Genomic DNA, 17066 nt, shown 5'->3' with positions numbered 1-17066 from the left:
TCCTACATCTGTGTGTAGACGTGTACAGCCACTGTGGTCACTTGGGCCTGGGTAGGCAGAGATGGGCAGTAGGAGAGCCTGCTGTTCCATTTCTGTACTGAGTGAACTTGGGACATGTCACTTCACCTCTTTTTGCCTCAGTTTCCTGATTTAAAATATTGTTACTAAGACTGACCTCAGTGATCCTTATTTCTGAGTGAGTATTATAGTCACTTATGACACTTGACTTTTGAATAAAGTGGTGGTTCCCATCCTGGATCTCTCACGTTAGAATCTCTAGTGAGTGGGACTGGGAATGAATATGTTAAAACAAACAGCTCTACAGAAAGTTTGTGCACTTTCAGGGAAGAGAGGCACAGATCAACTTCAGAAAGAGTGTCGGGACTAAATGAGGTGGCCTGGTCCTCACACATGGCATAAAAGTGGCTGTTATGGGTTGACTTGTGTATTCCAAAAAGATGTGCCAAAGTCTTGATGCCTAGTTCCCCAGAATGTAGCCTGATTTGGAAATAGTGTTGTTGCAGATGTAATTAATCAGGATGGGGTCATAAGGCAGTGTGGGCTCTAATCCAATGTGACAAGTATCCCAGTAAGAAGAGGAGAGGACACACAGATGCACATGCAGGGAAGAAGGCCATGTGACAGTGGAGCAGAGATTGGAGTGAGGCAGCTACAAGCCAAGGAGTGCCAAGGATTGCTGCCTGTCATCAGAAGCTAGGAGAGGGAAATAGGGAGAGCTCTGTTGACTCTGTTGACACCTTGAGTTTCAACTTCTAGCCTCCAGGACTGTGAGAGAATACATTTCTGTTGTTTTAAGCTACCCAGTGTGTGGTACTTTGTTAGTGCAATGCTAGGAAACTAAGATGGTAGCCATTCTGTAAGGCAAGTTACCTTATGTAGCCATATGGATAACTCTACAATTACATAGGCTCATACACAGGCACACACACAGAGGTACATCCAAAGCAGTCTTGAGTATTTAGGTTGATAGGTATGTGGTTGATGACTAAGTGAGCAGACAGGTAGGTGTCAGAAGCTGAGAGCTGCAGGGAAGAGAGTAGGTAGATGGTTAGGTGAGCAAGAGTGTGTAGGTTGTGTAAGAGGGAAAAAGGAGCTGTCAGACTTCAGGATGCTGTTACCAGATATATCTTCTCTATTTTTAAATGTGCTTATACCACCTTCTTTTTGTGGATAGGCTAATAGGTACTGCTTTGCTTTTGTTATTGTTTTGTTCATGTGTTTTGCTTTCATCTTCTCCATGTGGGTAATGTTTAGAGAAAGTGGCTAACCCCATCTGTGATGCCTGACCTTAATTCTAAGGTACTTCCGGATGTTGTTTCCAGTTTGACAAATACAATTTTATTGAGAAAGTGAATGAATTGCGTAAGGAGGCCATGTGACATGGGAGTTGGCGCATTGGAGAAAGGGAGCCACGCAGATACGGAGACAAAAAGATCTGGATGAAAAGCGAAGCTTTGCCCTGCTTCTCTGAGTCTCAGTTTCCTCTGTAAGATAATGAAGATTAAATCTACTTCTCAGAATTGGGAGGATAAAATTAGTTGACAAATGTTCACATTCTCCCTCCTTCTCTTCTGTTCCTGCTTATAGTTCAATGTCATTAAGTTGAAGGAGCTCAGTAGTAGTTTGGTTGGACTTTAGTTTTATCAAGGCCTTATATTTGGGATGGTTTTGTCTAATACCAACATGAAGACTCTCATACCTTCAACTGTCATTTTGCTGCTGTGTGTAACACCCATATTCTCACTAGGTCATGTGTGGGACCAACTGGGTGTGACAAATCAAAGTAACCCATTCTGGAGGACATCTCACCAGCTGTGCCTTCTTATTGGTAGAACAGAGGCTCATCATTGTCTGCAGTGGGCTATCACAGCACCTGCTCACAGGGATACTGGCCAGGTGTTTGGGTTCTTGGAAGAAACTTGTAAGAAGAGTACAAGGGGCCAGGCGCGGTGGCTCACGCCTGTAATCCTAGCACTCTGGAAGGCCGAGGCGGGCGGATCGTTTGAGCTCAGGAGTTTGAGACCGGCCTGAGCAAGAGCGAGACCCCGTCTCTACTAAAAAATAAAAAGAAATTAGCCAGATAACTAAAAAAAAATATATAGAAAAATTAGCCAGGCGTGGTGGCGCATGCCTGTAGTCCCAGCTCCTTGGGAGGCTGAGGCAGGAGGATCGCTTGAGCCCAGGAGTTTGAGGTTGCTGTGAGCTAGGCTGATGCCATGGCACTCTAGCCCAGGCAACAGAGTGGGACTCTGTCTCAAAAAAAAAAAAAAAAAAAAACAAGGGCAGTAGCTCTCCACCCTTTTTTTTGTTGTTGTTGTTGTTGTTTCTTAGGAAACTTTCAGCTTTCTGCTATTTAAAAATGAAAATGACCCTGATCCTGGTTACATCTTGTCTGTTTCATCTCAGGACACTTGGAGCATCAGGCAGCAGCATGTGCAAATGCTGGTTCCCATGCATCTGTGTGTTGTGAGTGAGCAGATGAGAGAATCAGAGCCCAGCATGCATTGCTGGGGACTTTGTGCCCATCTGTGTATTTGGGTCTAGCAGGTGTACACCACAGGCCACAAACACCGGACTGAGAATGTACTGAGATCTGCCTGCATGCTGCTCCTGTTCTGTCAGCTTCAAATGCCAGTTGTCCAGCATGGCAGATTGATGATCCACAGCCCAGATGGCAGCTTGGCTGAGCTGGGTGCAGGCTGCTGGAGGGAACCGTGTGTGTGGCAATAAAGCCCAGGAGGCACAGCCAGCTTTCTGAGTTGTTTGGGTGCCAGCTGCTCTTTGCCAGAGGCCTTTTTCACCATTAGGATATTGAGGATCTAATGAATCAAGATGACTCAGGGGAAAGTGTAGCCATCAACAAAAATAGTTTATAATAATAAAAAGGATTTTCACTGACAGACTGTCTGCTACTGCTTTCCCAGTCAGCGGATATGAGGGGGGGAAGGGAATGGGGTGCTCCCGTGGGTGGAAGTAATGTTGCCTTTTATGTATCTGGCTTGATGGTTGGGCATTCCCAGGACTTAGAACAGTGTCTGGCACGTTGTAGGCCTTTAGTAAATAATGTTCGCCATGGTTGCTATTACAACTGCCGTGGTGATTGTTATAATCATTATTATTTGGTACCGAGTGCTGTCTATATATTGAGGGAGAATGTAATGCTGATCCTGCCCGCTTCAGGTAATGGAAGTAGTAATAGGATATGTAGGATATGATGTCGCTCAGGAATCTTCAGGATTCTGTCACTTCTTGGTGAACCTGGATCAATAGTACCATTGTGAACGGGCACAGTCTACTTTTTTTCTAGATCATATTCTGGAGAACACAAAACTCACATACAAACAATATGGGGTGTTATTCATTAGAAGGGGCTTGTGATCATAAGTTTATAAAACACCAAACACCTTTAATATACAAATAAGTCTTATAAAGCTCAAAGGAGGGTATAAGGTATGCAGGATTTCCTACTGTGTTTGGAGGGGACAGGAGGATTGTGGAACCCATTATTTTCCCCACAGAACACCCATTGCCATCTTGTGGGATCTCAGTGTTCAGTGCGAAACTATTTAAGAAATGCTCACACAATGCTTCGCAGTTTTCCCTAGGACTCATACTCATCTCTGACCCGTAACAACAACCGTTGGGGTTGTCATAGCATGTGGTTCACTTCCACTGAAAGGTAAAAGAAAGAAGAGTTATAGAGATGTTCTCACCATCCAGAATTTTATAACTTTTTTTTTTTTATATCTTTGTGCAGTTCTCTTGCCTTTATACTAAACTTTCATTAAGCCAAAAGTATGTGTGTCTTGTTTTATTCTTAGAGTTTGAACCTCTGAGAATTATTGTCATCTCTTCTGTGATGACAATTTTAGATAGAGACTGTACTTGTATGTTTGTATACAGGCATGTGGTTTTGTGAAGCAGTTCTGTTGTTACTTGATAAGTATAGTCCTCTTACCTGATAATAAAAATCATCTGCATCTGATTCAGCATGGAGTTTACCTGTCAGCCAGGCAATGCCCAGGTGTATAGAAATACTCTTCTTCTAGTACTTCCCAGTGCCAGGCACCCAGAGCAGTATATTTTAACCAACATGCCTGTTGCTCAGAGGCACTTAATCTTGGCTGAAGCATTATTTGCATTAGCAGTTACCCAAAACTACTACTAGCCCCCAAAGTTAACATTGTCTCTGTTTTTTAGGAGCTTTTTGTTGTTGTTCCCTACCCCATAGACCAGGCAGATACATATTCAGAAGATGATGACTTAAAAGACACAAGGAAATGGAGGAGCCTACTTTGATGTCTTCTTTTAGGGAGGTATGGGTGATGAAAGAATGTGTGGGCTTTGGAATTAAATGACCTGGCTTTGAATCCAAGTTCCAAGATTTCCAGGCTTTAAGTTGTATGACATTCATCATTGTTTTAACCTCTTTAAGCCTAAGTTTCACATCTATAAGATGTGGATAATACTGCTTCTTATGGTTGTCGTGAAAATTAAATGAGACAACAATGCATACAATAGCAGTGGCAAATCACAAGCACTCAATACATCGTAGCTGCTATAATCATTTCTCTTTGCATGAAAATGGTTCCAAGAAACTGAACCCAAAAAGGCAACCCAGAGACTTAGGATCACCTGCTACTTCTCTCTCACTGGGGACAACTGGGAACTGATTTCATGACATGAAACAACTAGCCCTACTGACGGTCAGCCTGTCCCTTGACTCTGCTGCTTTTCTGTTCTCTCAACTTTTTTTTTTTTATTTCAGGGTATTGTGAGGGTACAAACATTATGGTTACACTTTATGTCTTTGCCTCACCCAAGCACGGGTTAAAGGCACGCCCTTTCCCTCCTATAGTGCTCCGCGTGTCCTTTAGTTGCGGATTTACACCCCCATCCCCCTAATCCCTGGAGAGTATTTCTGCCATGTGATTGTTCTCTCAACTTTTTATAGCACACGTCATTTCCTTTCATATTTTAAAAAAATATTTATTTACCTGTCTGTCTCCACCACTAGAACATAAGCTCCATTTAGCTCAGGGACTTTGCCTATTTTGTAGTCTCTTATATCCTCAGCACTGAGAACAAGCGACTGCACTGAGTAGTTACCCTGTGACTTATCGAATGAATGAATACGTTCAATGATGTGATTGTTGAGAGAGGGACACATGCACACACAGACATCTGTTGCCAGGTCAATCTTGCCATTTAAATATCATTAGACTTACAATCCAGGGTGTTTGAATTCCTGCCTTATGTTCAAGACTCTTCAGAGGGAGATTTAAACACCCACAACTAGCAGACTTTTGTGGGGTTGCAAGCCCTGCCATGCCTTCTGCAGCCCATTTTATTTGATTCTCGTGGAGAACAGGGACTGCTTTTTACCATTTGGGCACAGGTGGTTATGGTGTGGTTGTCAGTAGTCAATCCCCCTGAGGATTGCCTGAGAACAGACCATATGAAGCAGTCATGTCAAATATCATGTTTCTTATCTGTCCTCATAAGTCTCGGTCTCCTAACCCACCATTAGCAAAGAAAACGAGGAAAGTGGTGAGATGTAATAGAGAGAAATGGCGTTGGGTCAGAAAGACCTAGTTTCTGCTCTTAGCTGCTTTCTTGGGAAAGCTGCTTAGTCTCACAGGGTCTCTGTTCCCTTAGCTGTAAAGTGGGTGAATAGAACCTTCGTGGCATGGCAGCAGTGAGCTGTGTTTATGGTACGCACAGTGTGCATCCCATACTGACTGCCAGCCTCCGGGACAGCCTCTGCCTGACCAGCCTCCATACTGATACTTTCAGTAAAAAATGACATGGGTAGGTGTGTGTGTGTCGGTGAAAACATTACCAATAGGAGATACAGTGTTGGGTAAACAGGACTGAAATGTTGATCTTTCTGGGCTAGGTTGGCTGGAGACTCTGTCTTGATTATGTCACCAATAATTTAGAATGTGGGAACTGACAATGAAAGGATAGCTAACTTACAGCTTGATATGGCTTCTTAAGTAGACATAACATTTCGATATTAAAGCAAAGGCCTTTAAATCATTGGTTATAAATATTAATCGATGAAATTTTTTAAAAAATTCCATCTACTTCCACAAAGTAAGCTGATAACGAGGGCATGTCTGGATTCAAGATACAAGTAAAATGGTATTTATGGTGCTATTGCACCAGAAAGATTAAAAGGCAAAGTTTGGTATTTCCTAGTTCATATTAAGGCTCAAATCTCTGCTACATGCCTGATATATACTACCTTAGAACTAGAGAAAGCCATTGAAACAAGGTTGAGATACTATTTCCTGTTAACTTGGTTTTGTGTTGACTTCTGTAATATGTCCAGCCCGTCCTGACTCATATCTGTCTGCCCGGAATTTGTGAGTGCACAGGTTTGTGTATGTAGCACATAACTGTGTGAATTTCTGCTTATTAGTGTCTGTGTGCTTGTAATCATATTTATATACATTTTCCACATATATTATTAACACTTTAACCTGCTATACAATGTATGGTAAATTTGATCTGCTAATACAAACAGTAACTTTGAAGAGAGTGTAAAAATCTAATAGAGCAGCCACAGCAGCAGCTGGAAAGAAACAAAGACAGAAAGATGGTAGATGATAAAGTTAAAACCAGTCACTGGCCACGGGTATGTAACTTAAGACCGGCTGGCACATAAGCTGAGAAGTGTAGAGAAACAAATAAAAGATAAGAGGGCCAACACACACACACACACACACACCCAGAAACGAGATGAGTACAACAAAATACAGAGACAGTCAATGATAATAGTTATGCAAATATGAAGTGTCTGTGGATAAAATGAGAGCCAGGAATGGGAAATAGAGTTATGGATTTTTGAAGATTTCTTCAAGTTCATTAAGCTGGAAGCATTTTTAATGCATCATGACCATGAAGGAGGAGGCAGAAGGAATGCCTGAGCAGCCAGCAATTTAGACCCCGCCATGGAGCGGCGTGGTGCACACAAGCAGCAGAGCTGACCAAGGTGAAGGATCAAAGCCATCCCTGGCTGTTGATTATTCAACTGAGAGACATAAGGCCAAAGAGTGAGAAATTCCTACGACCCTTAGTGGAGACCCAGGTGGAACTGGAATGATACGCACTCTCGGTAGTCACACTGTGCTCTGCCGTCTTTCCTGTTTCACTCTTATCACTGTAGTTGTGGCCCTAATCACCTAATATGTGGATTATCATTGTGGTCTTTCATTTTTTGTTCTCTTTCAGATAAAAAGCCAGTGTCTTAACCGTAACTTGCGAGACACTGTGGGATCTGGCCTTGTCTCCGCTTGGTGCACTTCACTCCCACGCTGGCCCCGCCACTCCTTATGCCTCTGGGCGTTGCACTCCTGTGCCCTTCGCCTGGAACACTTTTCCCCCAGAGACGTGCAGGGTGACCTCCCTCACTTCCTTCCACACTTGTCAAAATCTGCCTTTTCCGTGAAGCCTTTCCTGGCCAACCTATCTACACCTTCAACTCTCCCCTACTCCTGGTATTTCCTCTCTCCATTTCCCTCTTTCATTTTCTCTTCAGCACTTGTCTCCATCCACATCTTATATGTCACACTTATCTATCTTGTTTATTGTCTGTTTCTCACAGGCGGATGTAAGCGTGTGCACATAAGCTCTATGAGATCACAAACATTTTTTGATGTTTTGTTCACTGCCATGTCCCCCATGCCTGGGACAGTGTCTGCCACCTAGTAGGTGCTCGGTGTTTATTGGCTGACTGAATTAATAAATTACTCATCTCATTTCCTCTTATCTTCTTCCTTCTGCTCTCAGATAGTGCTGCTTACTGTCACCAGATTAAATTATTATTTTTGTCTCAAAAACTCTATTGGTCCTTCCTTACCTAGTAGGTTAAAGTTTGTCTTTCTCAGCCCAGATTTAAGGCCTTTCACAACCTTATCCCTGTCCACCTGTAGGGCATAATCTGCGTCACCCAACCAGAGACTTCCGTTTGGGAAAGCTGGCTTCCTGGCTGGCCCAGTTCTGTCTGTTTTCTTCCTGCCCCCTGCAACTGTCACCCAAATAAACATTCCATGGTTTAACTCGCCTGTAGATACAGGTGGCATTGCATGAGCAGGAGCAACACAGACTTAACCATTCCTAACTCTACCCATTTGTGTAAGACCTCTGTCCTCTGCAAAACAGCCTTCCCATCAGGTACTCCCGGGGGTCCCCAGAGACGTCTGATCTGCACTCACAGAAACAGTTATAATCACTACAAAGCCGCCACCCTATTTTTCCTCTATGTATTATCAAGAGGACTTCTATTCCTCAAACATTTGGGCTGCCTCATTACCACTTCTTTTGGGATTTCCCATTGTGAGAATGTCTATGTCTTAGTGGGGGGTTTTATCTCCTAATGTTTCCAAAGCCCCCAGTTCTGGTGGGGCTCGTTCGAGGGTGTAAGTAGGGAGAAAGCCCTATTCTGGAAGCCCTTTCCTCTCTCTTCCCTCTCTTTTTCCCTTCCGCGTTATCTGTGTCAGGCAGCGTTCTTGGTGTTGGATTATAGCAGTATGGAAAAACACAGAGGAATCTCCACCTTCTTATAACTCTACAATTTTTAACCTCTGGGCCTCTCAGGAATGGTTCTGTGTTTGCCATTTCTCTTGCAGCTTCTCACAATTCAGCTCCTCTGGCGTCTTAACACAGCCGGTGTCCCTACTCCCCGCGTCTGTGGACACCCTACTCCACCTGGACCCCACAGCCAGACACACCTTTAAAATTTCCACACTCATCCACCAGCCTCGTGCCCAACAGCCCATGCAGCCCAGAAACTGTCCACCACCAGACATGCCAGAGTGGGCCTCAATTCCTTTTTGGAGGCATCGGTGCCTACTATTAATACACAAAGAGACTTTGGATCTTTTCCCTGCTGGAATGTCTTTGACTTTTCCAAATGTAAGCATCTTTTAAGACCAAATTCAAGACTTTGCTTTTTCTGTTAGACCCTTTTAACTGACTCAGGCTCCCAGATTTTACCTCCTCTAAATGATAGCTTTTATTGTCCAAGCCGTTTTGAGCATTTAGCCGTGCGTGGCTCTCTTCTGTTACTGACCTTTTCCTTCACGTCCTTCTTGTCTCCCAAGTGGCTTGCCAGCATCTCCCAGGAGGAGAGAAGCTTCCTCTTTATATCCCGTACAGCACTCACATTGCCTTGTACACATAGTGATGGTTGAAATGATTTGTTGACGAAATTGCCATAAATATATTTTGGAAGATTCAATGGCTAACAGACTGTTTCAGCTGTATGGAAAATTCAGTGATGTAGGATACCTCTACATCTATACTGATGTAGATCCCTGGCATATACGGACTTAGGTGTGTTGGTGCATATTTGAGTATTGCATGAATATTTTGGGCCTCTCCTTTGTAAGAGTGCCCTACCCAACCTCCAGTTGTTCCTGCTACTTTTTCTTTCAGCTATTCGGAGGTACTTTTGGCATTGTTTATTATCAAGGGTGTTGACCGTGGGGGCTATCTCGGGGATTCAGCTCATGCCAGGCCCTTATCTGCCCAGAGGACACATTGCCCAAACACAAGGGGTCTTGACGCATGAAGGCCTGTTCTACGTGGGCCAGCGCTACTCAGGCACAGGGCTGGGACCTTTAACATAGTACAAGGTTAAAGTGCAAGCTCTCTCAGGAGAGCTCTGAGTTTCCACTCAGGTCACAAACTTCTTCAGACATGTGGCATCTCTGCTTCTTGGTCTGACATCATGAGATCTCATTATCACAGACAGACTGTCACAGACAGATATACTGAGGCCAATAGGGGCATGCTGGAACTTAAGGTAGCCACCCTCTTGGTTTGTCCAAAATGTGCTGTATTCTGTTGGGGAAAAAAAGGAGCCCACACGAGTGACGGTGGAGGCTGGGCTTCGGCCCTGAAATCATGTTAATGGAACTTCCAGATAATGTCATTCTTCATTTTTCCTAATGCCGACGTACAGATTGCATCCCAGGCTCCCTAGAGGATCAGAATTTGCCAAGTATGCTTGTCATTTCTTCTAATTAGGTTTTTAAATAAATCAAAGAACTCTTGTTTTCATTTACCTTGGATTATACAGCAGCAATGTTCTTGTTTATGTTGCCCAGAGAAGCAATCCCCACTGAAAGGACACCGGATTCCTGACATTCTAAAGCTTAGGAAGTTTCTTCCCCTCCACTTGACTAAGCATTCCATCAGCCCTACCCTGGGACAGGAAAACAGCTCAGCCTTGCCTGGGCGGCATCACTCCTGCTCCCTGCCCCTTCCTCTTACATGCTGCTGTGGATGGAGCTGTGTGGTCTAAGAGGGGGGTGGGAGGACACTGTCCTTGCGGGTTCCCAGCCCTCCCTCAGTTTCCAGTCCTCAGGTTGAACCTTCCTGCCTGGGAAGGCCGAGGGGTGGCCTTGGGGAGAATAAAGCGGGGATGAAGGTGGAGTAGACCTACCCCCAGCTCCTCTCTGCGGGTTTTTTCTTGCTTTTCACCCCTGTCCCCTCCAGCCCTTTCCCCAGAATGCCCGATCCGCCTGGGGCCCCCTTCCCAGCCTTTTGTCCCCTTGTGCACTGTGGCCTCTTTGCAGGGCTGGGCTGAGTGAAGCAGCGATTCCTTGCATTAGGGCTGTGGGCCCTAGGCTGAGAACTCGGGAGTGAGGTGCTGCGCACCCACACTTTGCTCTGGTGGTCTGGGGCCTGCAGCAGGCTCTGGCCTCTGAGCTCTCCTGGGACAGGGACACCAAGGAAAGGTTGCCACGCTGGCTCTCTCCTGCCACCTGCCCAGCCTCTCCTGTCTGGGATTAAACCTGTGGAGGTGAGTGAGGCCAGGTGGGGTCTTTAGGATGATAGCAGGAGATAATGTCAGCAGGCCGTGTGGTCTGCCCCTCCGTAGGGAGGAATGAGGCTGGCATGTGGGAAGGGGACAGCCAGCCTTGGTGTGTCTGCTTCTAGAAGTCAAATTTCAGACTGTTGGGGGGTCACAAATATTTCATTTCAGTTACCTTGGGCAGCAGGGAGGCCCCAATCCTTTTATAAATCATAGGCCTGTGAAACTAGGTTACCTAAGGCAGCGAAGCACCCACCCCCTTCTCCTTTCCTGCTCTCTCCTGCCCTGTCCTCTCCCTTCTTCCCTCCCTTCTACCCTCTTCTTCCTCTCTTTTTTTCCCACTTTTATTTTCCCTCCCTCCCTTCCTTCCTTCCTTCCTTCCTCTCTCTTTCAATCAAACTCTATCAACTCCCACCAGCTATTTATTCATTATTACTTAGCAGAAATCACATCTCTTGCTCAAAGGAAGAAAAAACAGCTTTCTTGGGACATACAGCCAGGGATGTGGTTGGGTGGGACAGGATTAGACATTGAACTCTTTCCCAGGGACAGCTGCAAACTTCCTACCACTGACCCTTCTATGCCTCGCACCCCCCTACTTCCCCCATCCCCTACTCCAGGGGTCTAAAGCCGGGACCATTTTACTCCCCTGTTCGATAGGAGCTGGAGTTTGCTGAGGAGCCGTCACTGCCTTGTGTGCCAGCGGTGCCTGCTGTGCGGGACATGTGTAGGGCCCAGTCAGAACTTCATGTTTTCTCTTACAACCGCTGTATGGCTAGCTAGCTAGATTATGCCCACCATCCTAAAACATAGCTTCATTTTGTCATTTAAGCAAATGCTGATCATGGTTTTATTAGATCAAAGTTAGGTATGATGGAATATATTCTATATTGTATCTTATGTTGTCTTAATTTTAGACATGCCTCCCCTTTACACGCTAATGGGTTTCTTTTGAGTACCAACATTGGCAAAATCAGGAAATCCTTAGTAAGTGTGCTGAGAGGATACTCTACTTGATATTTAAAGCAGTAAGCTCAGTTGGCCTTTAAATTCATTGATGAGAGCAAATCATTAATTTTTTATAATTTTAATTTTTAAACGTGCTTGGTGTTCTAGGTAATATTTATTAAATTGTGTTTTTGTGCCAGGTTCTTTAACACCTATGTCTCAATATGAAGAATAACAACTAACCTGAATGATTTTAAATGATCTCTCTTGATTTAATATATCACCTTTCATAGTGAAGGAAACACTGGCTTACATAAGAGTTACTTGAAAAAAAGTGAATGTATACAGTATTTAGAATATCTAGATTCCTGCATTTTTTTACTTTTGTACTTATATCTCCAAAATAAAAAAAGTGTAACCTAATCAAACACAAAATTCTATTAATATGTGTTTTGAACAGTATCTGCCCAGGAGCTTATTATCCAGCTACTTCCAATAACTTTAACCAGTTGAAATATAGTCATAAACCAAGAAGTTCATAGTTAAGACTTCAGATTCTCTGAAACAGTTTTTATCAATGAAGGAACTAAAATCTATATACTTCACTACTACGGAAAAAGACCTTAGATCTTCACTCAGAATTTATTCACTTAATTTTACATATAATTATAAACCATAATTATCTGATTTCCCACATTAAAAGCTATTTAGAAGCTGTCATTTAGGAAATTGAGAACAACCAAAGACAGGAACAATGGCTTGAAAGGAGCTCTATTCAGATAGAAAGACAGGAAACAAAAATGACTGTTCTTTGTAGTACAATGCATCATGTTCTTCTTATGAAGAAGAATTCAGATTATGGTCAATATATTTTGCCTCAAAAGGCATGAAAGTATGTCATATATTTAAGAGAGTCTTTTAAAATTCAATATTGTTTAATTAAAATTAGTTTTATAACTTAAAGTACTTTACTTCATATATTATCGTCTGCAGAACATTGCATCTGAATTATTCCGTATGACTGATGTCAGTGTATTTACATGTTGTTCCAGAAAGCTGAGAGATAACGTATCTTAGCCCAGTGGTTCTAGCCCAGATCCCTTGATCGAAAGAGATTTTGACGCAGAATCCTGATATGCACAACAAAGAAGGGAAGAGGTATTCTGGTTTCAGTGGGTGCACAAAGGTTCCTGAGCCTACTTGGAGTCCTCCTTCCCATCACCCTCAGGGACTTCTAGGAGCCTGCACAATCCCAGAGCTCTGCAGAACTTAATGCAGAGCATAATGTCAGGCAAACAGCTCGACGGGATAGGAGTTACTGGTAGGGAAGGAAGCTTTCAGGCATCCTTAAATCATAGCCCTTAAGTGGTTGCACTCCTTTGGTGGTATTACTTTGCTTGTCTGCAGCGTAATCTACTAGGAGTTTTGTGGATAATGAGTAGACTGGAATCAACTCCAGTTTCCTTAGCATCACTTTAACTTCAGTTAGCAACATGACTCGATACCCAACGCATTTTCTGCAGGTGGCACCAAAGCAGTGATCTGTAGCAGGATATCCATGGGAAACAGGAGGGGAACAATAATTTGCTTATGGGCATTCTGTGAAAATTTGCAAGATGGAATTTTATTATTGTTTTGATTGCTGCTGCTGCGGTTGCTATTACTGCTTCATGTTTTCTTCTGGTTCTCCTTGTTTCTCCCTCTCCTCCTCCTCTTTCTCTTCTTTTCTTTTTCGTTGTAGAGCAAGACACTTTTCAGTAGTGGAGCTAGATGCTTTGGTTTCCCTTGTCCTTTGTTATTCGCAAAGGGAACTGTCAAACTTATTTAATGTGCTAGACCATGTTCTTTCTTCAGGAAGAAGAAATCCAAGAGTAATTAAGGCATCTATAAGCAGAGTAAATAAACCTCAGTCAGTGGGTATTTTCTGCAAGTTTTCTTGCTGCAGTACTGCGGTGTTTTAGGTCCTTTTATTGGGGCTCAGAACGCTGTGCAAATACCCCATGTTGACTGAATAAAGTCATGGAAGACACAGGAGGCTGCAGTTTCCTTCCTGATTCTGCCCCTTCCAAGGTGGTTGGTTGTAGCTCCTCCAGTCTCCTCTGGCAACAGCAATACCTTATTCCTTCCTACCTACCTGCCACAATTGGCTCAAAAATTATACCTCTGCAGGGGAAGCCACTCATCAGAAGCGGGGAAGGTTGCCAGCAATCTCTGTGAGTGTCTTCTTTAAGAATAGGGACTCAGGGCATTTCACACTTGGATGCTTTGATAGACTATTTGACAGACTGGCTTTGTTATAATAAGTTGCTTTCAGTGCTCAAAAGGAAAATTATTCACGCAGATCCTTCCAGTCTGTCCTTTGTAGAGAGGTCTGAGCAGTTTTAGTTTAGATCCTACATGATACCAGCAGTAATGAAATCTAGATTCCACTCATTCATGTCTCCCTGCAGCATATTTTTTATTATTGGAGAAAAGATAAACATTCAAGTTTTTTGATTGTCAATCTAAACTAGTACTGACTGTCAGAGAGGCCAAATTGTAATGCTTACAAGCATAAGCTCTGGAGCCAGACCACCTGGTTCTGCTCTGCCCTAATTAGATGACCTTGGGCAGGTAACTTACTGTACCTCAGTTTTCTCATCTGTGAAATGGGTATGAAAATATTTCACAGGGTCACGAGGGTTAAGTGAATTACTATTTGTATAGTTTTTGTAAGAGCAAGTATTATATTCCTGTTAGCTACTCTTGCTGCATTTTCTGCTATTATTATTATTGCTTCCTGGTTGTAAAAACTAGACTTATCTTCTTTATTTCCTGAGGATTTGGGCAGAAACCCAAGTAGCTTAGTATAAATTGGTGCCTGGGATAGAATCCCAAAGTGACTGGCCCCTTGAAATGTGGACTCTTCAGCAGGAGGGAAAGAATGCTTGTTTTGAACTTAGACCTAAGTTTGGATGTTGGCTCTGCCCCTTAACTACTTGAATAAAAATGTCAAAATATATTTTAAAATGTAGCATAATAATGCCTACATTGTTACATCATGACACTTAGACATGAAGAAACAATCTAGGTCATCTTAAGTCATGTGGATATGGAGTGACTTGGTGACTGAAAAGACTATTGAGGAGGTTTGTCCCAGTATTTAATGTTTAAGATGAAGTTTTAAATTTGTATAGTAATAGAAATAATTGAAATGTTTGCTTTATTTATGTATACCCTTTTTAATACCAGGGAAGTCTTCGGAACACGCTGTTAACATTTCTTTCTTGTATTTTGAATTGAATGTTGTAGAAATCCGCTCTCAGGAGGAAGTGTGCGGTCTGTAAAATCGTCGTCCACACCGCCTGCATTGAGCAGCTAGAAAAGGTAAGAGAGAGCCACCTGCTGCAGCTTTATTGCATTGCAAGCGTTTGGTCTTCAAAGATCAGCTGTAACTTTCTGTTTCCAAGTTTTGGAAAACAATGCCCTTTAAAAAGCTGAAAGTCCAATATTATTACCAGATTAATAATGGAAAGACAATGTCTAAATATCATTTTCTCTCTTGTTTGATGAAGTGTAATTTGATATCATTTTATATTGACTCTCAGGAAAAGGAATGATAAAATCAGAGGGAAAAACCTGGTGTACACTAATTTTCTTCTTATATCATCTCCGTTCAAGCTTTGTCATTCACCCATAGGCTCTTCCACGAGATACTTTGAGAAAAAAATTCAATAAGCTCTTTAAAAGTATTATGCAGATATATCTGACCTATGTGAGCTTACTTCTTCCCTAGGCGGCTGCAAGGGAGAGAGCCGAGCCGGAAGCCGCTCTCGGTCTCGGTCTCGGGCAGTGTTCCGGCTTGTGCGGCGTAAGCGTGTGGGTGGGGCTGGGAGTGACATCCTGGTGGTGTCTTGCTTTGAGAAGAAGTGGATTCTGCATAGCCCACTTGTTTGTCATTTCGGGAAGGGAAAGGCTCCAAGAGTGTGTTGTCTGCTGTCCCCTTCCCTTTCTCACTTCTTACTCCATGTCCGTGTGTGCTTCTCCATGCATTATCCGTGTTCTTGAGCTGCCACGTGTGCATGGGTTGACATTCATTCCATTGCACGGTGACATTCATTCAGTTTCGCCGACACGTTACCACTTGTTGCCAACTGGTATCTTGCGGCAATGACTGCTAACATTGAATCTTAGCAATTTCTTTCCTGTCCCAACGCCACGTATTCACACACTCTTCCATTCCTGTGCTCCTTTCACTTTGTCAAGTGGCTAAAGAAGTTGTAAATGTGCCCACCAGGAGACCTCCCCATCTGAAAGAAAGGCAGTGCTGAATCCTTCCATAAAGAATAATTTTGTGTGTGTGTTTGAATAATCATCATGACATTAAAAATTCCTCAAGTTTGTATTTTCTACTTTTAAAATCTGAAACCCAGCTGGGTAGCTTCAGCTGCCACATATCTTTCCTCTGGCTCTTTCTTATCTCTGTTTTTCAAATTTGTGGTGTGAGAGCATTGTTGTTTAAAGATACTTTGATTTCCTCAGTGAGAATGAAGGACATGGCTTGGAAATACAGTCACTTAAGATTTCTGTAGATTATCTAAAGCGAGCATTTCAAAAGACTAAGACTAGTATTATTCTTTATTCTTTGAAAGTTTTGTAGTCTCAGTATCTGTCATTCTTGGGTTTTTTTTAGGTAACTCCATCTAGTTTAATGCTTATCCCTAATATAATATACTTTTTTTTTTATGACAGATTAATTTCAGATGTAAACCAACATTTCGAGAAGGGGGCTCAAGATCACCAAGAGAAGTGAGTATTTGAGAGCTCTGTTTCAAATGCAACCTTTGATTTCCCATTGATTCATTGCATTCATAGATATTCACCAGACATTAAAAAGTAAATTCTATCTCCCTCCATTCTACATCATTGTTAATATATCAATAAAAGCTCCAAGGATAATATCTTCGGCATGTGCCCACTGTACGTTATTCTTCTCATGCAATGCACTGGGGAGCTAAGGTCTTACTGGAAGAACCAGAGAGTGGGGGGGAGGGGTGGTGATAGAATTTCGAGTGGGTGTCAGCTATTCAGGGGGCAGCATGGTCACTGGGTATTCGTCTGAACGCCGAAGTCAGACCGTCTGCTTTCAAAACCAGTCCTGGTGCTGTGTTATCTTAGTTACCTCTCGTAATCTCTCTAAGTCTCAGTGTTTTAATTAGTTAAGTAAATCAATCAATCAGTCATAAGATAGAACTCCATCCAATAGCGAGTCCCTGACCTTACAGTCTGC

The 17066-nt window shown here is 43.0% G+C and overlaps 1 protein-coding gene across 1 annotated transcript in view; it reads left to right on the top strand.

The window, feature by feature from the left end:
• Positions 1–17066, top strand: part of DGKI (diacylglycerol kinase, iota) — a 270690-nt gene that overhangs the window by 18263 nt on the left and 235361 nt on the right. Inside the window, exons 4-5 of the mRNA XM_012642753.1 lie at positions 15089–15163; positions 16529–16585. Coding sequence (XP_012498207.1) covers positions 15089–15163; positions 16529–16585 — 132 coding nt within the window. The remainder of the gene's footprint in view (positions 1–15088; positions 15164–16528; positions 16586–17066) is intronic.

Source organism: Propithecus coquereli, unplaced genomic scaffold (assembly GCF_000956105.1).
Source record: "Propithecus coquereli isolate 6110/MARCELLA unplaced genomic scaffold, Pcoq_1.0 Scaffold186, whole genome shotgun sequence".
NCBI classification, from domain to species: domain Eukaryota; kingdom Metazoa; phylum Chordata; class Mammalia; order Primates; family Indriidae; genus Propithecus; species Propithecus coquereli.
This window is presented reverse-complemented; position numbering and strand designations above follow the sequence as displayed.